General features: G+C 35.4%; 1 protein-coding gene across 2 annotated transcripts; it reads left to right on the top strand.

Moving 5' to 3' along the window:
* The first annotated feature begins 290 nt into the window (after window positions 1–290).
* Window positions 291–8,564, top strand: LOC124399813 (cytosolic sulfotransferase 3-like). Of its 2 annotated transcripts, none has more exons than XM_046871019.1 (8): window positions 291–575; window positions 3,948–4,086; window positions 5,085–5,213; window positions 5,312–5,412; window positions 6,239–6,365; window positions 6,445–6,542; window positions 6,997–7,171; window positions 8,295–8,564. In XM_046871019.1, exons 2-8 carry the CDS (start codon window positions 3,996–3,998, stop codon window positions 8,405–8,407), a joined length of 834 nt encoding a protein of 277 aa, XP_046726975.1. In that variant the 5' UTR covers window positions 291–575; window positions 3,948–3,995; the 3' UTR covers window positions 8,408–8,564. The 2 variants fall into 2 exon arrangements, with proteins under 2 accessions (XP_046726975.1, XP_046726974.1); XM_046871018.1 differs by lacking the exon at window positions 291–575 and adding an exon at window positions 3,312–3,506.
* Window positions 8,565–12,003: the final 3,439 nt, after the last annotated feature.

Below are 12,003 nucleotides of genomic sequence, written 5' to 3'. Positions count from 1 at the left end.
GTGCTTGAGATCCTAAGATCCACTTACAGTGACACACTTTATTTAGCATTTTGTTAGATCAGCTGCTGGTGCCCAGATGTCTCTCTGACTCTCCGATCATTTGGTGATAAAGTCATTGATAGGTGTAAACATAAGCACAGTTTAGGCATATGCTCTCATGAGACCTTCATGCTCTAAATAAAGATTTGTCTCCTTTTTAGGGATTTCCTGTAAATACGTGACCAGAAGGGAGAGAAATAAAGCAGAGATTAAGGGGATGTTTGTGAGATGGCTTCCTTTTGAGTTGAAAACAATGTTGTAAACAAGAAAAGCTATCATTTGGTAGACTGATATTAAATCTGTTGTTGGTGGCTTGTAGGCAAACTGACTGAACAACAGCAGTTACAATGAAGTGCTACTAGTTTTTGGATCTTTTTGGTAGCATTTAAACTGGTTATGTGTTAGTATTGTTCAGAGTGATTTTCAGACTAGATTTCCTTGCATGATTCTCTCTCTTTTAGTTTGGGTAAAAGTCAGAGGGGAAAATGGCATTACAAATACTCCTGCATCACCAAACCAGTGACTAAGACTATTAGGTAAGTAAATTAGCATAGGATAACTATATAATAATATTATCCAGTATTTAAACTAAAAAAGATGGCAAGAAGGATTTAGGATTTGATTGCTAGATTGGAGATGGTGTAAAATATATTTTTTAAATCTAGTTATTTATAAACCAAACAATTAATGTATAGATACATATTATATAATATATAATGCATATTTCACTGCTCTTAATGCCACTTATCATTCTTTTTATTAGAAAGGATCTTGCTGTGGCTGTCCGCTTTGCTTATGTATTAAATATTTAAACTTTAGATTGTGATTTATATGGGAGAGATGAAATCTGTTGCAGCATGGGATCTGTTGCAACACTCTCAACTGCTTCAATCTGTAACAAGCTACAACAGTGACACTCTGCATGTGCTCGTAGTGCAGCAACTTAATCTAAAGAATGACGTCAGATGTTTGAAAGTTTTTTCCTCAGAAACACTTTTTTAGAGCTTCAATTCCAGAGTTTGTGAAAGTATTGGTGTGACGGGAAAATGTTTTAGAGGTGTGCTGTCTGCACCCACCAAAATGTAAAACGGAAAGTAATGTAAATCGGGTGATTCTGAAATGGTTCGCTTTGGGTGCTGGCTAGTCGACTTTTACTTGCAAGCTCATGTCAGATTCCATGAGTGATGCCATTCGGGAATCAGTTGCAGTGATGATCCTACAAAACAATTTTAAACTAGTTCAACTAATTAAACTTTTCAACTTAACTTAATTTAACATAATTAAATTTTACTCACATTTTGCAGTTGACTTACTAAATAAGGAACAAGCAAGAAGCTTAAAAAATGTATGTATCTACTTAATAGATAGACTTTAAAAAAGTCATATACAAAAGAGTATTAACTTTTTAATATACACAGCTGTCCAGTAGTGTAAAGTATTTGAGGCAATGTTTTACTGAGTACCAAAGATCAAAGCAAATGTACTCTCTGCTCAACTACATTTATGATTCAATATATGTATTTTTTACTCGACAATACTTAAATTGACAATTACTTTTACCAATTACCTTTTGCACAGCAGTTTATGTTTAAAATTTTATCTGTCCATTGAATACTAATGGTACTTCTACTTCATTTCATAATACTGTAATTTTATACCTTTTTAAATACTTGCTTTACTATTTTGTCTTTTTTCCTTTGACCGATTTTTTTGGCGTTTGATTTATTTTAGCATGTTAATAAAGCCGTTTTGTTGATGTTGGTTAAGGCAGTGTTAAGGTGGAAAATTTGAGTTGTATTTTTGGAAATAAAACCTCACCAATCAACTGTTTTTGGCTTTTTGTAATAGCACGTGTCTTGGTGTTGAAGATGAGTGTATCCTTGAGCTTACATTTAATATAAGTCAGTACTGTTCAAATCAGTCTAAGACTTTTACTCATCAATAACTATTTGAATGGGTGACTTAACGTTTGCAATAAGGTATCAATACTATGATTTTCAGGTACTCTTTACACTCTGCACTTGCCACCACTGTGCATATCTAGAGAGAAAAGAGAAAGAGAGAGCTAGTGAGAGAGAGAGAGAGAGAGAGAGAGAGAGTGGGAGGGAAGTCATTAGTTAAATAAACATTGTTAAGTCATAATTTACTTTAACGTCTTTTGCTTATTCATTTTTGCTTGCGTGAGACTAGAGGAAAGAATTTGTTCTTATCGGCAAGGCATTGTCACGCACATTCCCCTGCAGCACCTCCATTCACTCTCACGCACACAGCTCACATGAACACCTTTCCTTTTATGTGTAAGCTAATCAACCTCTATACTCTGTATATTGTGCCAGAAAAACGTTTGCTCTTCTTAAGACATAAAAAAAAAGAAATACCTCAGTATGCTGTAATCTATCTGAACTGCTGTAATGGATATTCTTTTTGAGGGCTAGAAGAAATGTGACTTTGGTGCAGTTTCGTGACAGTTTCGTGACAAAACTCAGCATGAATTGGCTCACGTGACAAAAAGCAGGAAACCCAAACAGAGACAATATGCCAGGAATTTCACAACTACAAGGGCGGACTCTAAAACAAGCTGCTGTGGACAAGTCATGTGACAAGTTCAAAAAGTTCACATTCGCAGTGGAATCTCCTATTACACACTGTACAGCTGTAATGGCCACAGCTGCAAAAAACATGTGTAAAGAATGAAGTATGAAAATTGACAGAAGCATGAAGGTTTTGTATATTTCCAGCCAAAAATGTGTACAGTATATAGATAGAAAAAAAATAAACATTTTAAAAATATTAAAAATATCCACTGGTAAGTACATTCTGTATATATAATTGTTTATGTTAAAATGACGTATGTTAAAGAATATTGAATGTGTTTAGGAGCAGAGGAAAGGTTTAAACAGTGTCAGGATGGTTTATAAAGTCTTAAAATACACAGATATTCTGTATACTGTACTCTATATATATTACGTTGCCACTTAGTGGATTTTCGCCAATCGCAGGGATTAGGTTCCAGCCAGTAACAGGGATTAATGTATATCTGTGTGGTTTGAAAAGATGCCATATCAGTTTGGCAGGCATGGACATGTGTAATTTAGTGCCCCGTTGTAAATTTAAAGCCTTGGACTATTAAACTTAAGGTTGTAAGCAAAGAACTAACCCTCAGCTGCAAGCCACCCTGGATTAATTGATCAGGAAATCTGAATTTGCATTCGAGGAAATTTACAGAATGCAGAGTTTAGATAGTTGTCTGAAAGTGTGTCATTTGGACAGCCTGTGGGAACTTCATGGAGGGTGGAACTTGACTGTGTCAGGAGGAGCCAAAGTCGTAGGAGGAAGGGAAAGAAAAAAAAGGAGTGAACACTCTGCTGTGATACATATAAGAGGAGAATAAGTCTGTAAATCTGCAATAGGAAGAAGTTTTTTTTTTTTCAACTTGGTTCATCATGGAAGGAATTGATTTTTCTTCTGTAAGTCACCGGCATATACTGTATTTTTCTGATATTCCTAAACATTTGAGTAGTGTACTGTATACTGGATTTTGGTGATAAGTGTATAATATACTTATCATAACAACATAAAAACAATTGCTGCTGTTGTTACATCTGTACCTGCCAATATTTATATTCTCTCTTGCCTGTTTTTTGCAGTCTTTTTATATATGCAAACAGAAATTAGATATATCTTCAGTAACTGTTCATTCTTTTCAGAGCAGTTTGTATTTGCTTTTATGACACAATGCAGTTTGTACTCTTTATCTGGGTAATTCTACATCCTGTCACATTTTAACAACCCTTGTGTTTAACATGTTTTAAGTCAAGTAACATGTTGATAGTGCTTGGAGGGGGAGTTGATTTTATTTTGATAAACTGAAGTAATGTGTGAATTATCACCTGTGTTTAATATTGCAGCTCAACTCAATCAAACGGCCAGAATTGATTGAATTTGAAGGAATTTCTATGGTTCATTTTTTCACTGACAACTGGGAGAATGTTCAGAATTTCCAGGCAAGACCAGATGACATCCTTATTGCTACTTACCCAAAAGCAGGTAATCTGAGAGGAATTGCATGTCTAAGAATGCTAACTGGGCTTGTGTTTGCAGACCATTATATAATAATTTCCTCAATTTCCTGTGCCATGACCATCCAGGAATTATAAGGCTTCCTCCTGAGTTGAGATTTCCAACCACCTAGCAAAAAGTTTAACTGTTGTAATTATTAGCTGTGTTCTGTAGTTATATGGAGATGTTCCACCATTTATCCTGGGGCCAAGGAAAAAGGGCCATTTGCATAAAAATATATTCATCATCTTTGAACATAGAGAGTGATTGACAGCACCATCCAATATACATTACAATGCAATTCACACCACCATTCATTATAGTTGAAGAAGAGAGCTTAAGTGAGAGATTCAACACAACCAACATAACCCTATCTAGTGAAGATTTTGGTATTTCTTTTCCCAAAAACAGTGCAAAAAAAAAAGATTTCCTTATGCCTAATCAAATAATTTAACATTAACCAGTTGACATAAACAATGCTCCCTAAAGTCTATCAATGCCATTTTGATAAGGTAGATTCTCTCAGACAGTACAAGTCCACCCTGACTTTCATTGCAATATTTATAATCAAGATTACAGTGTGACTTGCAGCGGTGGTTTACTCTGTCAGTAAAGACCAAGTTCTCACAAATACTCATCTCTACACTCTGTTGAAACTGAACAGGCTCCAAAGTTCAAAATCCACATGCCATTAACGCCATCATGCTCATATTCTTGTAGACTGCTAGCTAGTCAAGCCAAGCCTCTGCAGAGACACTTTGATCAAATGTGTCTCAGCAATTTCTCTTGGGCAGATGATTAAAAATATATCTGGGTTTAGATGAATAAAGCGTTAAAATTCACATTTCTATTTAATGTTTTCTTATTTTTATATTGCTAGATAAATTGAATGTAATCAGACACACAGAGAACATGATGATGCTTTTTTTTTTTTACTATGCTACTATGACCCTTTGTCTCTTATACATCTTTTTCTTTCCCTACAGGGACTACCTGGGCGTCATATATCTTGGACCTTCTCTATTTTGGCAACACAGCACCTGAGCGTCAGACCTCAGTGCCCATCTACATGAGAGTGCCTTTCATTGAGTCGCACTTCCCTGGAATACCATCAGGTTGATATGCACAGTTATAATGAACACATACAGTGTATAATATATAATATGGAGTACTTGTTTAAACAATCATAAGCAGCAATGATACTTCCACACAGGGGTTGCTCTGGCAGAAAAATTACCAACTAAACCAAGACTCATTAAAACTCATCTACCTGTTCAGTTGGTGCCCAAGTCCTTCTGGGAACAGAACTGCAAGGTACAGTTTATGCCATGTTTAAATCCTTTAATGTTTAACCAAATCTTTGTTTAGATTCACCAGACAATCAAACACAATGACTGAAAACGCCTGCTTAACGTTCCAAGATTTTCCAAGTAGTACAAATATTAAAGAAACAGTAGCAGTAGGAGTGATCTGAGGATATCTACAGAGAGATCAGGCCAAGATAAATAAACATGCATGACAATACTAAAGGCAACAAGCCAGCGCTAAGACTGATTGAAGAAGAGATACGGCTTGATCTAGTAGTTAGAATATTTCCATCTTACCACAAACACAGATTGAATAGTAATTCCATGACATGCAAGTAAACATTAGATGATTCTTTTAATTTTGTATTAATCTGTATATTTATGCATGAAATAATAAATAAATATAATCAGTTTACATTAAATATAATAGTAAAACATATTTAATTTATTTCTTTATTAAGGACACACACACAATACAGTGAGTTAAATAAACAGACCAACAATCATAAATAAAACAAAACAAAAAAAGACAATTTACAATATTATATTTACAGAATAATTAAACACCAGTGGTTCCACATACTAGAGAAAAATCTTACAAAACTGAAGATTAATTTGGTTTAAGTTTTTTTTAACTGTAGTCACAAAGGAACCGTCAGAATCTTTATAAACTATTTAAAATAATATATCTTTTCTTTTTAGTGTCGATTTCCTCCATAAACAAGGCCTTTGAATAAAGTTGTTATTAAAAGCCGAACTTTTAACTGACATTTAACATGTAAATTCTCTAATTCTTTTTAATGATTGTTCTTTTTATTACTGTTTTCCTTCAGGTTGTTTATGTTGCTCGCAATGCTAAAGACAATGCTGTGTCGTATTACCACTTTGAGCGCATGAACATGGGTCAGCCTGAACCAGTGGACTGGAATAACTTTCTTCAAATGTTTATGGATGGAAAGAGTGGGTGCATTTTTTATTCATTCAAAAATATATTTAATAGATACATAAATGGAACATCATCTCCCATTTGACCATGTAGAGGTGTTTGGACCTTGGTATGATCATGTGTGTGGCTACTGGGAGAAGAAGCAGACATACTCCAATCTTCACTACATGTTCTTTGAGGATATGGTGGAGGTAAGAAAAGTATCATATCATATCATATCATATCATATCATATCATATCATATCATATCATAGTATAATATCATATAAAAAGGAAAGAAAAAATGCTACCATATTCATTAAGTAAACTGTACAAGTATCTTAGACATGTTTCTATAGAAAAAGAAGAATTGAATGTTAAAGTATTTATAGTATAAAGGATTGATAGTTAAAGGATTCATAGTATTTAAACTAATTAATGTTTCCACTAAAACTCTGTGTCTGTATTCATTTGGAGAACATGCTTCCTCTTCCATACCTTCTAATTCTTTATTCAACATGACAACAAAAAAACATCTTAGCATTTTCCCCCAAAGTTCTGTCTAACTGCCTCTTTCTTTCTTTCTTTCTTTCTTTCTTTCTTTCTTTCTTTCTTTCTTTCTTTCTTTCTTTCTTTCTTTCTTTCTTTCTTTCTTTCTTTCTTCAGGATACAGGGCTTGAGGTAGAGCGCTTGTGCTCCTTTCTTGGTTTATCTACACCAATAGAAGAGAGGGAGAAGATAACAAAATCGACTCACTTCGATGTCATGAAGGGAAACAAAATGACCAACTACTCTACAGTCCCAGTCATGGATTTTAAGATCTCACCATTCATGCGCAAAGGTTAATATAACATTGATCTTAGTACAAACTCTGTCCATATTAACGCCAAGTAATAACTGGCATAGACTTAAATAACATAAGGTTTTTTTGCTCTTGAGCTGGGCTAAGAATCTTATTATATTGGTTGCAAGTTTTAATTTTTTAAACAATATGATAAGTATTCAGACTCAATTCAGTTCTTGGTAGAAACAAAACTGGTAACAAATACAGCAAGTTGCAGCTCAGTGATTAAGGCTTGGAAGGTGTCAGGGGTTCAAGCTCCTGTATTACCAAGCTGACACTCTTGGGTCTACACTCCCTCTGTTCTTCAGGAGAGTTGTATAATGACTAGCCCTGTGTTCTGACCCCAGATTCCTACCATTGCTGGGATATGTGAAGAAAGAATTTCATTGTTCTCTAATGTACAGGTTACAAGAAAAAAGCAGCTTTATCCCCTTACAATTAAATCTTCTTAGGTAAGTAATTGTGAGCTTTGCTTTTGGGCAGTATCTCCCTTTGTTTTTAACAGATCCTGTCACATTCAGTTAGATTTGATTAGTTAATTAGTTAATTAGTGGCTTAGTTAGACAGGAGTGTCTGTGAACAACCATTTTCAGGTCTCGCCAGGGTGTTTCCTGTGTTGTTCAAATCTAGGTTTTGACTGGTTTACTTGTCCTGAAACCTCTTTAGCTTGGTCTTGGCTGTATGCTTTGAGTCACTGTTTTGAACCTTTGCCCCAGTCTGAAGTCTGGAGCAGTTTTGTTCAAGGAACTCTCTGCCTTTTGGTGTAAAATGTACACCCATCAATTCTGTCCAGTCTGTCTTGGTCCTGAGAAGCACCCCATATCACGATGCTGCCACCACCGTGCTTCACTGTATGGTCATTTTAGCCAGACAACTTAAAGTTTAGTCCAAAATGTTTCTCTCAATATAATCAAAGCAAAAATGATGCACTAAACTGAAGATCTGAATACTTATCTAATCTTTATTTTCAAACTATTTGTGAAAAAAAATTCACGTTAATTATAAAATATTGTTTATTTTATATTATTTATTCTGTACTTTTTTTAGGTCTTTTTTTTGTCCATATTGATTTTATCCAATTTCTTGTTTCTACTTTTTCCCTCTATACTTGATTCTTCAGGTAAAGTTGGTGACTGGAAGACTCATTTCACTGTGGCCCAAAATGAGCAGTTTGATGAACACTACAAGCAGAAAATGAAGAACACAACTTTACAGTTCCGCACAGTGATTTAGTACATTAAGAGTCCTATGTGTATGTTAATAGAAAGTTATTCAAGAGTAACCATGTTCACATCTAATGTTTAATGCAGCACATACTTTATGCAATATTATGAAAATAATTTTTTGTTTATTTCACAGTACTGTCAAATAAATCTATTGGTTAAATATATTTGAGTGTAGCAAGTTCCTGTGAAATGTCCTTTAGTTTTCTAAATCTAAAAGGAAATGTTAGTTCAACAAAAATTTACACAAATGTTACAATATTATAAACTAATAAAAGCCTATATATACATTTATATATAAAAACATACATATAAAAACTTGCAATTCCATGCATTCACAGTAAAAGTACACAGAACAGGCGCAATGTCCATGACAATGATATAGAAAAGACCAACAGAAAACTAGCACATGGAAATTCACAAAAAAAATCACATTAATAAAAACAAAAAAGAAAAAAAAAAGCATGCACTCAGATAAATCATCCAAAGAATGCAACATCTAATAAATGAGTGAGGTTTAAGAAGTAAGGTTAGTTTTTGTTTTATTTTTTCTTCGCAAAGTACAATCCTCTACATTCACTTGCAGTGAAGTGCAGGAATTAAAAATGTCACACTAAAATCATGCTTAATGATCTCTGTATGATAACTATTTCTGTTAAAGCTGTATATTCCTATGTAAAAGTTCATTTTGTTACACCAAGCAAACAAAGTAGAATTAAAATGTGTATCCATTAACATTTAAAGAAGGTTGTACAAATGTTAGACAGCAGCAGAGTAGAAGTTACCTAAGGGCACATACACAGAGATCACGCTAAGGTAAATAATCATGACTGGCAATATTGAAGGCATGAGGCCAATGGGTAGATTTATTCAGAGTGATAAAACTTTATTCAAAAGAAGCACATGATCTCTTCTTTTACAACCACAGGTCATATATATATATATATATATATATATATATATATATATATATATATATATATATATATATATATATATATATATATATATGTATATAGAACAGAGCATATACAGTATTTTATATATACACAGTGAGGAAAATAAGTATTTGAACACCCTGCTATTTTGCAAGTTCTCCCACTTAGAAATCATGGAGGGGTCTGAAATTGTCATCGTAGGTGCATGTAATCTAAAAAAAAAATCCAGAAATCACAATATATTATTTTTAAACTATTTATTTGTATGATACAGCTGCAAATAAGTATTTGAACACCTGTCTATCAGCTAGAATTCTGACCCTCAAAGACCTGTTAGTCTGCCTTTAAAATGTCCACCTCCACTACATTTATTATCCTAAATTAGATGCACCTGTTTGAGGTCATTAGCTGCATAAAGACACCTGTCCACCCCATACAATCAGTAAGAATCCAACTACTAACATGGCCAAGACCAAAGAGCTGTCCAAAGACACTAGAGACAAAATTGTACACCTCCACAAGGCTGGAAAGGGCTACGGGGAAATTGCCAAGCAGCTTGGTGAAAAAAGGTCCACTGTTGGAGCAATCATTAGAAAATGGAAGAAGCTAAACATGACTGTCAATCTCCCTCGGACTGGGGCTCCATGCAAGATCTCACCTCGTGGGGTCTCAATGATCCTAAGGAAGGTGAGGAATCATCCCAGAACTACACGGGAGGAGCTGGTCAATGACCTGAAAAGAGCTGGGACCACCGTTTCAAGGTTACTGTTGGTAATACACTAAGAAGTCATGGTTTGAAATCATGCATGGCACGAAAGGTTCCCCTGCTTAAACCAGCACATGTCCAGGCACGTGTAAAGTTTGCCAATGACCATTTGGATGATCCAGAGGAGTCATGGGAGAAAGTCATGTGGTCAGATGAGACCAAAATAGAACTTTTGGGTCAGAATTCCACTAAACGTGTTTGGAGGAAGAAGAATGATGAGTACCATCCAAGAACACCATCCCTACTGTGAAGCATGGGGTGGTAGCATCATCTTTGGGGTGTTTTTCTGCACATGGGACAGGGTGACTGCACTGTATTAAGGAGAGGATGACCGGGGCCATGTATTGCGAGATTTTGGGAAACAACCTCCTTCCCTCAGTTAGAGCAATGAAGATGGGTCGAGGCTGGGTCTTCCAACATGACAATGACCCGAAGCACACAGCCAGGATAACCAAGGAGTGGCTCTGTAAGAAGCATATCAAGGTTCTGGCGTGGCCTAGCCAGTCTCAGACCTAAACCCAATAGAGAATCTTTGGAGGAGCTCAAACTCCGTGTTTCTCAGCGACAGGCCAGAAACCTGACTGATCTAGAGAAGATCTGTGTGGAGGTGGGCCAAAATCCCTCCTGCAGTGTGTGCAAACCTGGTGAAAACTACAGGAAACGTTTGACCTCTGTAATTGCAAACAAAGGCTACTGTACCAAATATTAACATTGACTTTCTCAGGTGTTCAAATACTTATTTGCAGCTGTATCATACAAATAAATAGTTAAAAAAAATCATACATTGTGATTTCTGGATTTTTTTTTTTAGATTATGTCTCTCACAGTGGACATGCACCTACGATGACAATTTCAGACCCCTCCATGATTTCTAAGTGGGAGAACTTGCAAAATAGCAGGGTGTTCAAATACTTATTTTCCTCACTGTATATATATATATATATGCTCTGTTGTATGAATAAGATAAATGTAAGTACCTGGGGTCAACAGTGCAATGTAATAGAGTGTGTGTTAGAGAAGTGAAGAAAAGAGTGCAGGCAGGATGGAGTGGGTGGAGAAGAGTGGCAGGAGTGATTTGTGATAGAAGAGTATTTGCAAGAGTGAAAGGGAAAGTTTATAGGACTGTGGTGAGTTCATTTTTGCGTTTTCACTCTTACTCAGCCATAACCTTTGGTCAGATTTGCTTTACTTGTCAAAAACAAATCAGCTTTACTTGTCTCAGGACCAGTAAACCAGCCAATCAGTGCTATACACCAATCCTCTACACGAAGAGCTGTTTTTGCACTTCTGACCGTGACCTTGTGTCACTCTCACTCCATGCCTTTCAGTTTTAATATTTACATATATGCTTGTTCTTTGTATAGACTAAAGTCTGCAACTAGCAGAATCATGAAAAACAATACTTTACTGAGGTTTAAGGCATTTAAAATGTGAATGTTGATCCAGATCATTTGTATATTTATGAGGTGCAAACTTTATGCAATATGACTATAAAATGTGAAAACATTCCCATGTGTTTGAGAGTCAAGCCAGATGTCTTCCTGTCACCTGTTCACTGTCTAGGAAAAGTACCCGCTCAGCCATCATATAAAGTACAGGAGTCACATTATATAACTCTGTGGCCAAAGTCTTGATTGTAAAACAAATATTCCTAGATACCTAACGCTGCTTTAAAATACGGGTGCCAGGGAATGACACAGCATTAGTGTGTGTGTGTGTGTGTGTGTGTGTGTGTGTGTGTGTGTGTGTGTGTGTGTGTGTGTTTGTGTGTGTGTTTTAATGATCACAAACCATAAGCGTTCCTATTGTTCCACTAGGCCTAATCAAATTAACATAATAACAGTATATCAACACCCAAGTTACAGCATTCACACTTTTACTCAGACCTTGAATAAATCATAA

Source organism: Silurus meridionalis, chromosome 17, assembly GCF_014805685.1.
Source record: "Silurus meridionalis isolate SWU-2019-XX chromosome 17, ASM1480568v1, whole genome shotgun sequence".
In the NCBI taxonomy this organism is placed as follows: domain Eukaryota; kingdom Metazoa; phylum Chordata; class Actinopteri; order Siluriformes; family Siluridae; genus Silurus; species Silurus meridionalis.
The sequence above is the reverse complement of the archived record's forward strand: the minus strand, read 5'-3'. Positions and strand labels throughout refer to the sequence as shown.